Source organism: Anopheles ziemanni, chromosome 2 (genome assembly GCF_943734765.1).
Source record: "Anopheles ziemanni chromosome 2, idAnoZiCoDA_A2_x.2, whole genome shotgun sequence".
NCBI lineage: Eukaryota > Metazoa > Arthropoda > Insecta > Diptera > Culicidae > Anopheles > Anopheles ziemanni.
In genome coordinates, this window is record NC_080705.1 from 37,255,219 (window position 1) to 37,269,371 (window position 14,153).

Consider the following 14,153-nt stretch of genomic DNA (forward strand, 5'->3'; position numbering starts at 1 on the left):
ATTCTGCGGCGTTACAGCTGTGTGTGCCGCCACATATCGATCCGGGCTCGCCAATGATGCAAACGTACAAACCACTTACTTAGCTGGCGAGTCTAATTCGCTGTACGACAGTGAGGTCTCCGTACAGTTCGTAGAGCTCGTCATTATATCAGCTCCTTCATTGTGCTTTCTCATATACGGGACCAAAAATCCTTCCGAGCATCTTCCTCTCGAACACGGCTAAGAAGGTTTCGTCAGATTTGGGCAGAGTCCATGTCTCGGAAGCGTATGTGAGTACTGGACCTATTTATGTCCGGTATAGTCCCAGCTTCGACTGTCTTGACAGGTATCGAGAGTGGAAGAGTTTCCTCAGACTGTAATATGACCGGTTGGCTGCCAGCACCCTAGCCCGAATTGAATCTTCCATGTTGTTGTCGGTGCTAACCTTTGACGCTAGGCTTTCGACAACCATTGGCAGCGGAGCTGATGGTCATCTTGGGTTTTTCCCTCGTTAATCTGTAGTATGAGGTTATTCGACGCTTGCTCGATCCTTTGGTATGCTTCTGCTACCAAAGGAGAGTCTGCTACTAATAATATAAATATCATCAGCGTATGCCAGGATCTGGATTGACTTATAGAAGATAGTCCCTGAATTTGGTCCATATCCGAGTCTCAGATGGCCCTCTCTAGCGCTAGGTTGAAGAGTATGCAGGCAAGCACATCCCCTTGGCGCAGTCCCTTGGCGCAGTCCCTTGGTGGTAGGAGAGAATTTTCTATTCAGCTTCACCTGACAAGTGCCGTTGGTCTTCCAAATGAGCTCATGGCATGATACAGTTTTACCCTGGCTATGCTATCATATGCGGCTTTAAAGTTAATGAAGAAATGGAAAGTGTTTTGTGAATACTCTTCCACCTTCTCCAGGACTTGCCGTATGGTGACGATCTTACTACTATCTCTTCAGCGTATGGGTCAAGTCGTTCTTGAAGAACGGGGTAGAATATTATGTAGGCCGTACAGGGGTATCTAGTTACTGCAGTCTAACGTATCTCCCTTTTTGTATATAGGGTAGATGATACCAAGATTCCAGTCACAACCACTTACCTACACAAAGGAGGTGGCAAAACTCTCCGGGCCTTTTTGGCAATATTTTGATATTGAAATCAGATGAGAAGCGAAATCGGGAGCACCTTTCGCTGCAACCCGGACCCGGGGACACATTAAACTTCCTGCCGTGAAAGTAGCCACCAGAAGGATTTGTACGCCTGCAAAGCGACAATCAAAGCGGAAAGTATTTACAACCAACGTCCCGTAAAATAAAAAAAACAACGGCTCGCTCGTAGTATTTATGGCACCACTATTTTATACGACGTTGAAAGGTAAAAGTCAGTTGCGATCCGATCCGCTGCCGATCGGCGATACGCCGCCATTTTGGTGTGGTAGAGTTTCTTCGCAACACACCAGTCGCCCGGCCAGCGTCGAATGTGCGTCTTAGAAACTCCCCATTCGTCCAGAGGTCAACAGCCTAGCCTTGCCAATCATGAAAGCGTCAAAAGAAGGCAAAGAAAATCTATACACGGCTTTTGAAGGTTTTGCCAGCAGAAGGGAAGCGACTCCACACGGTTTGGCCTAGGCTAGAAAAACCGTTCCCAACGTGCGCGCGCGCTCGGTGGTTGGTGTGGTGCAGAATGGGCGAATGGGAACAGAATCACGCGCCCAACGAAGGAAAAACAACACCAACAACCACAACAACAACAACCACCGCGCCGGGGAAGGGAAAACGAAAATTCGCAAGCTCTCTATTTCGTTTACGGACGTGAAATTCGCCAAGCAACGAACCCCCGTCCCGCTTCCTGAAGAAACGCGCAGCGGTCCGCCTCGACTTGTTTTTGGCTTTATTGGGGCCGGCAAATTTCGGCTTCCCACAATTTGGCCAAAATTCCAGCTGGCTGGCGCTGTTGTGTGTTTTTGGTTTTGCTCTGCTTTTTTCCCCCCGCCCCTCCTCCTGCGTTCCTCGTGACGGACCGGGTTTTTCGGTATGTATTTTTGTAGGCATCTTGTAGAGTGTAGCAGTTGTATCTGATTTTACGCTCCACGTCTTCACGGAACGCCGCCAAGTCCGCGGAACGAACATTACGCTTTGGCGGCTCCAGGAAGCCATTCCCTGCGTCTCTCTCTCTCTCTCTCCCTCGCTTGGAGCTGGAACGAATTTTTGCCAAAATCTGGCCACGGTGTAAAAAAGGCCCCTGCCCCCGTCCAAAGAAGCAGGTGTTGCGGAAGTAGAGATTTGCGAATTTTGCCGACCGGTTGTGGAGCGTTAAGCGAGGAACCCGCGGGATGCAATGTCATACCCGGGTGAATGGGGGACATCTCGAGGGGACGCGGTAGAGAATGGTTGGGACGAGGGATCAATTTGCTAAATAACTTCCTGTGGTGGGATTGTAAGAGGAGTTGTACCCACGCCGTTGGGAAGTGTGCACAAATCCCCTGCCCCCAAACTCTCATCCGGCAAAAAGAAAGGGAGGAAAAAGTAGAATAAGAATCGCACGAGAAAAGAAAACATACTACACACACCCTTGGACCGGAAAGAAAAATCTCTCCCACAGTCCATCACATTTTGACCGATCCGTTGTCTCGGAGCCTCACGCTCATCGGTGCATAACCAGGGTGGAAGATCGACGCGATCTTCCTATAGCCGCTTGGCGAGGAAAGTATTTAAATTTTAAAAACCACCCCGCCCCAACAACCGCCCAGTTTTTGACCTCATTCACTCGTTCGCATTTCTTTTGTCCCAAGGAGTGCTGTTTTTTTTTCTTTTTCTCTACGCTCAAGTTCGCACGCACCTGTGTGAAGGCCTGAAGGCGCCAAAAACGGAGGGAGAAAGAACCAAAAAAAAAACGCGAGGAGTACATCCGGACGAACAACAAACGCACCTTTTCGGGTGCGTACTCACGGGTGCGTAGCCCGATCGCCAAAAGCGCGTAAAAGTGAGATCAAAACAAAACCATCAAAATACCTGCCATCCCTCCGGGTTGATCCTCATCCTCAGCATCATCGCGAACGATCATGATCATCGTGATCATCGTCTCTTTCGCTTGTGGGTTTTCATTTTTCGTGGTCCCTTTTCGTTTCCTTTTCAACGCATCAACACACGCACACGCTTTTTCTCGTGTTGCGTAAGGAGAAAGAAAGAACATCTCCCAAAAACAAACCTCCCGCGCGGTCCCTCCTTCCAGCATTAGGTAACGTCCCACCGAGAAAAGACTATGTATAACACCACCCTGGAGCTTTGCCGTTGTGCGTACACCAAGTGCGTAACTTCCTGCGCGCGGAATTCGTCGGTGTTGGATTTGCGTAAATTGTAAATACGGATGGCTTTGGGGCGGGGATTTTTCGGGTTTTCGCCATTTCTCGCGTTCGTGCGTCTTTCTAAACATCTCCCGCGAAGAGGAGGGAGTGGATGTGGGGGCCCAGTGGGGGGAGAGATCTACGCAACATAGCAAAGTCATCAAGTTCACGATCGCCATTCCGGCTCTTTTCATGGGCTACGCAACGATCATCATCGTGGCGGCTACAGCTGGAGTGTGTAAAAGGTCTTGTTTAAAAAACCACGCGCGCCTCCAAGACACACCTATACAGAGATGCCTGTGTGGCCCCGCGTGTAAAAGGTGCGTAAACGCACCAAACCCGGCGCGCGGGTTCATTCACAACACGGCAGGGTTTGGCGCATTTTTTCGGTACGCATGATGGGGAGGGATGTTTTTATCCACTATTTCTCCCTTGTTCTATTTACAATCTAACGATTGTTTGCTTTGCGGCGAAAGGGGCATCGTATCTGATTTTGGCGTTGTGTGGGGGTTCTGCCACTAAACATCAAGTTCAATGTTGTTTTGGGTTTCTTTCTGCGAGCAGTTTGTGTCACGTGATGGTGTTTTCTTTTTCAAGCTGATGGCGCCAATTTTTACGAGTACGGCGGAGGCATAAAACCGCGTGTATAAATTTGTTTTGTTTGTGTTTTGAATACAGAGCATCTATGGAGCTTCAAATTATGACGTAGTGTCCAGTTAAATAAGAAAATTGAACTAAAATCTTCTTCCTTGATATATTATCTCAACACAAAGCCAATGGCTTATAATCTTGAACTATCAAAAATGGTTATTTAGAATTGTCGGTTTCGGAGTTTCGATTAATTTCTCGTCTTCTAGGATGAGCAACAAGCATAACTTTGTTATAATTTTATCTTCTTGTTAACATGCTATTGCTAACCATCTCCAGAAACGAGGTAATCAAATTCTTCGAAGACTCTGTTTAGCATGGGAAAGAGTAATAAGCGTTAGTTGGCTCCAATAAATGTATATTGCGGAATAATTGATGACTTTCTAGACCTTTATGTTCTTTAAATAAATATTGATGATTGATTCAATGTTATTTGTACTACAGAAAATGTTGTAAAGTGTATGTGTATTTATATATGAGACTGCAAAAGCAAAATGATCATGATTCAGGTTCGAACGTGAAACTAAAAAATCAATGCTTCCAGCTGATGAGTTTCAGCAATATTTTTTAAATAATAAGTAAACAAAAACGACAACTGTTAGGAACATTTTTCGTTCCTAATTCACATTTGAACCGAAATAATTAATAAATAGACATTTGCATATGTAATGGAAAATGTCAGAATAACAGATTACCAGGCTATTTTTCATGGAACACCGGGCACAGTGGAACATGGAACGCAGGATCGCAAAAAAGTCTTTGGTAAATAAATCCACTACTATTAACAGCTGCTGAAGAGAAAAAATCAATTCCCGCCAAGAAGCTGTTAGGACCGAGTGTGAACTATGCTTTGGATAAGCCGGAGATCAGATACGATTCGCCCGTTTCGGTGCGGTGTTTGGTTCTGTCTACCTTTCAGCTGTATGTTCGGACCAACAGGCACACATACACACACACACACACTGTATTTCTCCCTCTCTTTCACTCGTTTCCCTCTTCTTTATTTGCTCCACTAAGTGTCTGTCCCTTTCGCCGGCGTTAAACGTTAAACTGCGTGAGCTGATTAAATATGCCTTTTGCCACGGCTGTTCGGTGAAGGACAAGAGGTTTTTCACCTGAGCGCGCGAGCCCATCCATCCACCTGGGCCGAAGACCGTCTGGGTTGTTGCTTGTGGTGGTGGTGGTGGAGTAAGCCCGCGCGAGCTCACCCGTTCCTTGGCGGGGTGTGTATTCTGCGTATAAATCTGAATCTACGATCGCGATCTTAACGTCAAACCCGGCCAGAATGATGGTTCCAAGGGACGGGAAGGAAGAAAAGTGCACGATTATGGTACCCGAACGAACCTCCGGAACTGGGAAGGCTGGGGGTTGAGCTGGTGGTGCTAATGATCGCGATCGTTTCCCAGTCATCAACTCAATCCCGGCTGCCCCTACGGACCGTGGATGCAAGCAGATAACCCGCGTGATTACTATTCAGTTACATTATTTATTAAAGTAGCATCTGATGAGAAAGTGTTTCAAGTAAGGGGTAGCACCTCCGGCTTTTTATTGTTTTGCTGTGCTCTCCACGACGCCGTCTTTTGCGTGTGGGTTCTGTTTGCTTTCCTTTTTTCCCCCTTCTGCTGGGCGTTTCTTGCGCCACCGAGTCTTAGTGGGTGAGAATTGGATTTTCCTGGTTTTAGATCTGCTGGATATACCCGGGTCTCTTCCATGCCCACTCTTTCCGCTGCTTTTGGGAGGGATGCATAACGATTTCCCTTTCTATGGCCAAGCGTGGCCAAAGAGCTCTTGTTAGAAGGTTTCCCGATGGCGCCCGCGCCATAAATATGTATATGAATTAAGTGGAGTAAAAACGGCGCGGAACCGACCCAGAACAAAGCCCTATACCAGCACCAGGACATCCCCACCACCACCCCCACCGGCGAGAGTGACTTTTTATTTTAAGGGGTGATATCTTTCCGACGGTGTTTTCAAGCTCGTTCCGTTTAGAATCTCATGAATTTCATTTACATCATTATTGATATTTTATGCGCGTCGAACGTTGATAAAACGACATATGAACCGGGGCGCAGTGGTCGGAAAAGTGTATCGCAGATGTGTTTCGGTTGTGTGTTTTGGTGTGCATGGGAAAATCAAGCAGTAAAAATATCATCGAAGGGTGTAACAGAGTAGTGTTTGACTGTTCGGAGCTAACAACGGCGATGGTGTTGTTGCGACCAGTTGGTTTTCTTCGGAAAAAAGGAAAAAAGGGGTTCCGCTTTAAAAACAGCAGTTGCTAATAAAGTAATAGCTTTGAAATTCGATCAGAAAATTGTGGGATGAGGAAAGTTTTGATTTCGTTAGTGTACAAAAAAAGATCACGTTACATCACTCCATGTCAAATAATGGTTTTAGGACTAACCATCTCAGTTATATTATTTTTCCGTTTGCTCATTCATTCGATTGGTGTTCATTTTTCCATGTTTCATGATTAAAAACTCAGCTTTAACTATTTACATTGGTCACCGGTGGGTTATGTTTTTTTTTAAATCAAAGTCCCGGCAATTATGTGGCGTTTTTACTGCGCGCATCGGAGCAATGCATTTGCGAAGCGAAAAAATACAAACATCACTTATTCAACCGCAAGCCGGCCGCTTCGTCCTGGCTAATGATACAGGTGTCGACACCTTTCATCGACAAACGTGTCGTTAGTGCCATTAGGTGCGCTAACGCTGTGGAGTGTGTTTTTGTACTGTCTACACACAACGAAACAACAACAAAAAATTAATAAAAGAAACCCTTTCGAAACCAGGCGAGCTCGAAAGTGGATGGTGGGAAAACGCTTAACGTACCGTTTAAAGTAAAAAAAGAAAAAAAACGGCAACCAACTCTGGATAGTCGGGCTGTTGTGCGGATCGTCATTCATTATTCATCCGTAAGTAGCACGCGCGACACCGTACCCCTGTGAGGGTACGAGTTTTTGTTCACCGTGAAATTTATCCTTCAGCTCATGTTTTTATGGACGCGAACATATTAAGGTTAAATAATATATGACGGGTGCGCGAGCAACAAAAACAAAACTCCCGCAAATGAATGAAACCGAATCCATTCACACTTGGTGCAAAATTAGCATTAAATCAGGTTTTTAGCCGCTCTTTTCGCGGTGCCCACCGTGCGAGGGGCTGATCTTGGAGAACATGTGTCCAATGCAACCGCGCTCAGCTGCTCTCGAAGCTTCTCGCAATCGAGACTACTCAGTCGTCTACCTTTGTCCACTCATTAATCGCGCCAACGGAACGAACGACTTCACCTGGACACAGGTGACGAAAGTGAAGATGCACGCCGTGCAATCCTGTCGCATGATGTCAACTGCAACTGCCATTTGAATGCTCATTTTATAGCATAGTTGTTTTGTTCAAACATGCTCACCAATGAGCCGATCGAGGCTACAAAATCACAGTTAATGGATTTTTTTTTCATTAGTCAGCGACGTTTTTTAAGTTGTTGACTATTTTTATTTGTCTAAATGTAGAACTTTTTTGTTGCAAGAAGCAATGAAATTGTCATCCACCAGCGTTGTTTTCAAAGGGATATCATATAAAAACTATCTATTATCTAAAGTATCTTTAACGTAAGAAATTTAAATGTTGAACCTTTTTGGATAAACCACTTGATTTGTACAAAGCTCAACAATCCAGCGCGCCCAACAATTCAAAGCGATGCCTATCTGTATCCAATTTTCATCAGAGCTGACAGCTCTTGCAGAAAACATTAGAATAGAATTTATTTCAAACAAAAAGATGTTAAAAATTGATTGCTGTAGTAAGAATATGTGTATGGTTCAATTATTTGCTAACGACTATTCGTTTTATTTATTTTAATGGGTCAAGAATGCCCAGTTAGTCGTCCATCAGCGATTGCTGGTGGTAATGCAATTATCGGCCCTAGCTGCTGACCTTCACTTGCAATTAAAATCAGATTTGGGATTTAAATGATTCTCCCTTATCGTGATGTGCACTCCACGGACGAATCTCTCCGCAAGCAAGCCCCGGCGTGCAGCGAATGCTCGAAATGACCGAATGACGAACGGTCATGGCCTTATAATGACCGCCAGCCGCTCGCCGAACACTCCCCACACCGGTACCGGTCGTTCCGAATGGCAAGGTTTCGCATCTCGATGACGATGTCTTTAGCGTGCAAGCATAAACCGACAACCGAGGGGCAGAAAGAAAAGTCGGCGCATAAACCGCACATGGTGCTGCTGCTGCTGCCACCAATGGAGACGCCCGTTGCATATAGCGTGCAAGTGCAGTGCCGTGCCGCCGCCGCCGTTGTTGGGTGTTTATGTGTGTGTGTTTGTTTATGTGTGCGAGACTGCGCGACACGATTAGTCGTAACAGATATTCTAAATATAAACATTTTATTATATCGCCTGTCTGCGATCTGTGCACCCGAGCATTCGCAGCGCGACTGCAACCCACGGTTGCACCAATGCTGCGCAGCATAGGTTTTTCGAGCATGGATAGGACAGGGGAGTGGTCGTGAAGCATGCGAATAGAAGACCGGCATGCTTGAGAGCGTTGCTTCAGGATTTGTACTGTTTCATTCGTTGGCGCGCAATTTTATGCACTGGGAGATGATTGTTAAGTCATCATGAATTTGTCAATTGACGTTGGCAAATTGAAATGTGTAAAAATTGGTGTTTGAGAAGAATTTCTTACTCCTGTAAAATGTTTCAAACTTGTTTACAATTTACGTTTGAAAAGCCACAAACAACATACATAGAATATTTATACATTATCTAATTTATCAACACAACTTTGCTCAGGCTGTAGATTCCTGCGATCTTTGATCATGTGATATTTGATGTCTGATGCGTGCTGAACTTTAAATAGATGCAAAGTTAGCAAAAGAAATGAATCTTATCGTACGAATCATTAAGAATTTAAGAGTACACACATTGTGAGCTCTACAGTATCTCCCTGATGAATATAATATTGAACAGCAATTTAAAAAATATTGATTATTCTGGCCGTAACTGTGTTTTTTTTAACTTTCCGACTGATATTTTACCCGACATTCTACAAGTGAAAACGGGATTCCCGGCCTGTTCCCGCAGCAGCCATTCCTGTAACTCTGAATTGATGGTGAGCTAAGTCGAAAGATCTACGACCAGGGGAGAGAGGGAGATGAAAGTGGATGCCGACCTCGACTTGTGGGAGCATATGAGGGTTCCGTATTTATGTAGCTGCAAACGCAAACGCAGCCATAACCGCCCGATCTCCCCTCTCCGCCGGTCGAGCCGTCTGTCTATCTCTGTATGTTTCTGTCTGCTGAGATCAGTCCGGCGGATCGGTGCGTTCCGTGGCCAACTTCCAACCACGGGTAGTGCACGCATTCCCCGGTGGCGGAGGTAAGAAAAAGAGATGAAGGCGAAGCTATTTGCATATCGACTGCAAAGTGCACCGGCGGAGTGCAGTGCGCGCAAAGGCAAACGCAGCAAGGGTGTTGTGTTTGTGTGTGCTTCCATCGCCCCGAAGCCTATCCGGCGGCAAAACGGGAGGGGGGGGTTAGGCGCGGACCGTAAAAACCACCATGCGATGCACCATCGACGACGACGACGTCGACTGCCTTTCGTCGTTTTGCGTTGGGTCTGGTCATGTTTCTCCGTCCCAGTGCATTTTGTGGCCGGGGATTACGATACGATTGCGTTTCTGGTGTGTCGCTGCAAGTGGTGTGCGGATTGCAGCCGGCCTCGCTTGTCGGCTTTCGGCACTAGGATCCGCACGGACTTGGGATGCATGCGAATGTGTCTGATCGTTAACGACGATGACGATCGACGGACGACGACGGGTAAGGGAAATCAAGCGGTGAAGAGGAAGTTCTCGGCATGTGTGCTGTGGCCTCGCATCTGCAGGTTCGCAAATTGTATTTATTTTAAATCGTCTCCCTTCTGTACCAAATCCACAAGCATTTGCGTGTCGGTGTTTCTGTTCTCGTATATGTTTTGTGCCGGTGAAGAAAGCATATGCACTTACGTTAAAAAGGCCAACATATTCTTCGTATAATTATTTTGAAAATTTCGTCATCTTTGAGCAATAATTCGATGGAACTGCAGACAATCGTCTCCTATAGCCACGACACACAAGATCTCGGGCTATCAGGTGCATCGGATCAAGCTTATTTTCAATCGACATCATAACAAACTTACGAACTTTGTATAAAATAACTTTATTAACCCGCTTGGACCTTGCACCTCTTGCTTCGACATTTTTAAAGCATATTTCAAGATAGCTTCGACAAGATCTTTTTTTTGTCTTTCCAATCCAGGTAACTTGCTATCAGATCCGATCGAAATCACTAAAATGAACACAATTTTGTGATTTGAAATTGATCTTATAAAGTTACTCTAAGGGGGAATAAAGCCATCGAACGGTGTTGCTCCTTCGGAAGGCTTTCAGTATGAAAAAGAGAAAAAGTTTTAACGCAGATTGTGAATGCAGCACATCAGCCTTTAAACGAAAAAATACATGGCAAAAAGGGAATAATGGTTCTAATATACATAATAATACTAATCTGCAGTATTTGAACCTAGGGGAAACGCATTTTGGGGATTTTTCCAAGGATGGAGCTATACATGTACCGAACTTGAAAAATCGACTTTAATGAAGAATTTCGTCTTAAAGGAGGATGGAGCATAGGTACTTGTTTGGAGCTGTTATTGTTAAACTACTTCAATAAAATGCTTTTTTTAATGCATCAGCGGGAAAAACAAAAATAAAGTGCAACCATGGAACTTTTTTACTGGCTTAGTAAAATGCGCCATCCAAAATTGTACAACACTTATTTATTGTTTTCTTTGTTTTTATTCTATTTTTAGGCCGCGATTTTGCAGCAAACCGCCGAGTACATCTACTCACTGGAACAAGAGAAAACCCGCCTGCTGTCGCAGAACTGCCAGCTAAAGCGGTTGCTTGACCAACAGGACCACAATGGTGATAGCGCCTCGCAGGTCTCAGCACCGACCGTCACCGGCAGCACGATCGTGGCCACCGGCAATGGCGGCTCGGTTGTTTCCCAGCAAACCGGAACCGTCGTCACGACCGTGGCTAAGAAGCGAAAAATCGACACCATCGTAACCGTGCAGCCCGTCTCGGACTCGTCCGACGAAGGACTCGGATCGATGTCGCCGGAACCGGTGACGTTACGTGGCGTCAGCGTCACCACCGCTAGCAACGGAAGCAACGTGTCCGGTGCGACGACGGGCGGCGTTTCAACGAACTCTTCCTCCAGCAACAACGGCCGCCAGTGCACGACGGTGAACTTCTCCGTGAAGGACTATCTGGAGCTGAAGCACCAGCTGGACGTCGAGCGGCGACAGAAATCGATCGTTGAGGATCGGCTGAAGGCGCTCGAGCGGCAACTCTACCCGACGCGCGTCCAGTACCAGGACTCGCCGGACCTACACGTACCCAGTGGAGATTGTTCCACCGGCGAGCCTCAGGAACAGCAACAGCAGCAGCAGCAACAACAACAACAGTCGGCTCCGGAAGAGGTGGCCGTTTCGATCATCCACAAACCGATCGTCGCAGGAAGTGTGGTCGGGGGGAAACTATCGCGGAGTGGCCAGGAGTTGGACAGTGGTATGTCGGTGATCTCGCTCGATTCGAACAGCTTGGGCAAGGGTCAGCAGATAGTGGTCTGCTCGAGCGAGCTCATAGAGGAGGCACTTTCTATGCAGACGGCTTCTGGTGGAGCACCAGCAAAGCAACTGCTGATCCCGCTGAAGGACGAAAAGAAGATGTTCATCAAGCGCTCCCGGTCACGCTCCCCAACGGTGGGCAACAGAGGGGAACCGACGGTGGTCACGTTGCCACCGAAGAAGAACCGCTTCCCGTCGATCCTCGAGGCCGCGATCAAGGCCGAACCGAAGGTGGAGGTTGAGCGAATCAGCTCACCGTCCTCGATCGTGGTCACCGACGATCAGATGATAGTGACGTCGGCGGGATCGCATATGACTCCGGTTCAGCAGCCACCCATGAACATCTACCACCGCCACAACCTCGAAACGATCGTCGAAGCCATCCGCCATTTAGAGGGCGATGTGTTCGACAAAGTCCTCCCAGCACAACAACAACAGCAGCAGTCGTCTTTACACCAATCCCAACCTCAGCCCACACAGCCTGCTTCTCAGTCGACGATACAGCAACGACCGGTGCAGGATGTGCCCCTCGCGCTGACCACGAGTAAACAGCAGCAGCAACAACCGAAAACCGATCGTGACCACCGTCAAAGTCAACTCGAACCGTACCTGAAGTTCCGCACGACGCCAGGCAGCACCACCGGCACTGCCACGACAGTCGCGATTGTTGCCACGGCCGACCCAAACAATATCGTGACGGTTGCAGCACCGCCGCCAGCTAGTTCGATCATTACCGTATCGATCCCATCGACCGGAAGCAGCTCACACCCAACCGCCACTAGTGGAGTCTGTCACTCGCCCGCCGCTTCCTCGACGACAACATCGACGATCGTTGCCAATGGAACCGCCGCGGCCGCCGCTTCCAGTATCCCGCAGCATACGCAACAAACGACGGCAGCACAGATCCTGCAGCAGCAACAGTGTCGACCGGGTGTGATCGTGGTGAAACAGCACTCATGATTACCTTCCGCTCCGGCGGCTAGTGTCGCCACCGGCAGCAGCCCAACCGTTACCCCGTCCTCGTCGGGCACCATTACGTTGTTTTCGACCACGGCGGCCTCCCAGTTCCAACTTCAGCCCCAGAACAACCACCACCACCAGCAACAGAACGGAATCCAGGGCAGCAAAGCTACTCCGCTGCTGGTAAGCGTGAGCAGCAATGTTGCCAAGCTGAAGTTTGGCCCCGGTGGTGGTGCGATCGGTGTTCGATCTACAGCAGCCCCAGCAGCGACAGCGGCAACACTAGCAGGCCCCGGAAGCAGTATCCATGGTCACAACGGTGGTGTTAGCAGAAGCCATGCAAATGTCGTCATCAAATACCAGAAAACGATCGATGGCGCTTGAGCGATGATGCTCCTATGGAACGATGTTCGGCGTCCCATTACATATATATACATATTTTTTTTTACAACCTTGTTTGTTAATTATTTTACTAGATGTTATAGTTACTTTTTTATGTTCATCTTCAACCACCGCGATCGCGTACCATTTCTTCGAACCGTCCATCGACCACCCCGTACCACTACAGTCCTTCGTCACGAAAATCACCTCGGAACGAAAGCTACCTTTCTCACCTAACCTCTACCCCTCTTATCCTACCCACCCACCATATTGTGTAGGGTTTAGCAATAACAAGCGTGTATTATGTCGGTGTTTCCTTAGCCCGAGGGCACACTGGCACTCTAGTTTTGCGTTTTCCTGGCGATGGACGGCAACAAAACACACAGACACACACATACACACATGGCTAACGGACGAACTTATCGATACGCGCTTGGGAATATTTGTCTGTCTCCTCGCTGCGAGGAGACAAGCGTTTCTTTCCCTGCTGATTTAGTGCTAAGCGTAAGTGCGTTGAGCACTGAAAAAATAACGGCATAACTGCAAGCGTATGATTTTTAGTAAGCTTACGTTAACGAAATAACGCAACAGCGATCTTAAGCGACATAAGGGAGTATGTGTATGGAGGGGTTAGCAGTTAAGTATAGCGCGTAAGATCCACGATAAAAACGGAATGATATATCAAAAGTAACGTGTAAGAATCAAAGGATGGTATGTAGCAGAGTGTGTACAAGAATATAGGAATTGGTGGCACGTGACTGGCACTAATAATAAAAGTTCGTAACGAAGCGAAAATAGGAGGAATATTTGCAATGGAGTGACGAAACGATACGGTTGTACACACGAGAGAGAGTGGATGCTAAGAGAGTGGTATAGCAACCCATTAGGAACAGGCATGCATGTGTGGTAGAGCGTACATTCAGTAAACTCATTTAATTATTTGCCCAACATTGAAAATATTAATAATAGTCTCTAGGGTTTCCATTTGCATTTCATTGTGTGTAAGGATGATGAATGATATAAACTGTACCGGGAATAATGTAATTTTTTATTGCTACTTCTAACTATAACCAGGATAAAAATCTAGTACTACTTAAGACGAGTATAGTGCGCGATAGGGACGGCTTTTACACTGCTATCAATGATTTGCGCCATGACA

General features: G+C 47.0%; 1 protein-coding gene across 1 annotated transcript in view; it reads left to right on the top strand.

Moving 5' to 3' along the window:
- The window catches only part of LOC131281169 (uncharacterized), a 115,796-nt gene extending 101,948 nt beyond the window's left edge, over window positions 1-13,848 (top strand). Inside the window, exon 3 of the mRNA XM_058310429.1 lies at window positions 10,832-13,848. Coding sequence (XP_058166412.1) covers window positions 10,832-12,613 — 1,782 coding nt within the window. The 3' untranslated portion in view covers window positions 12,614-13,848. The remainder of the gene's footprint in view (window positions 1-10,831) is intronic.
- Window positions 13,849-14,153: the final 305 nt, after the last annotated feature.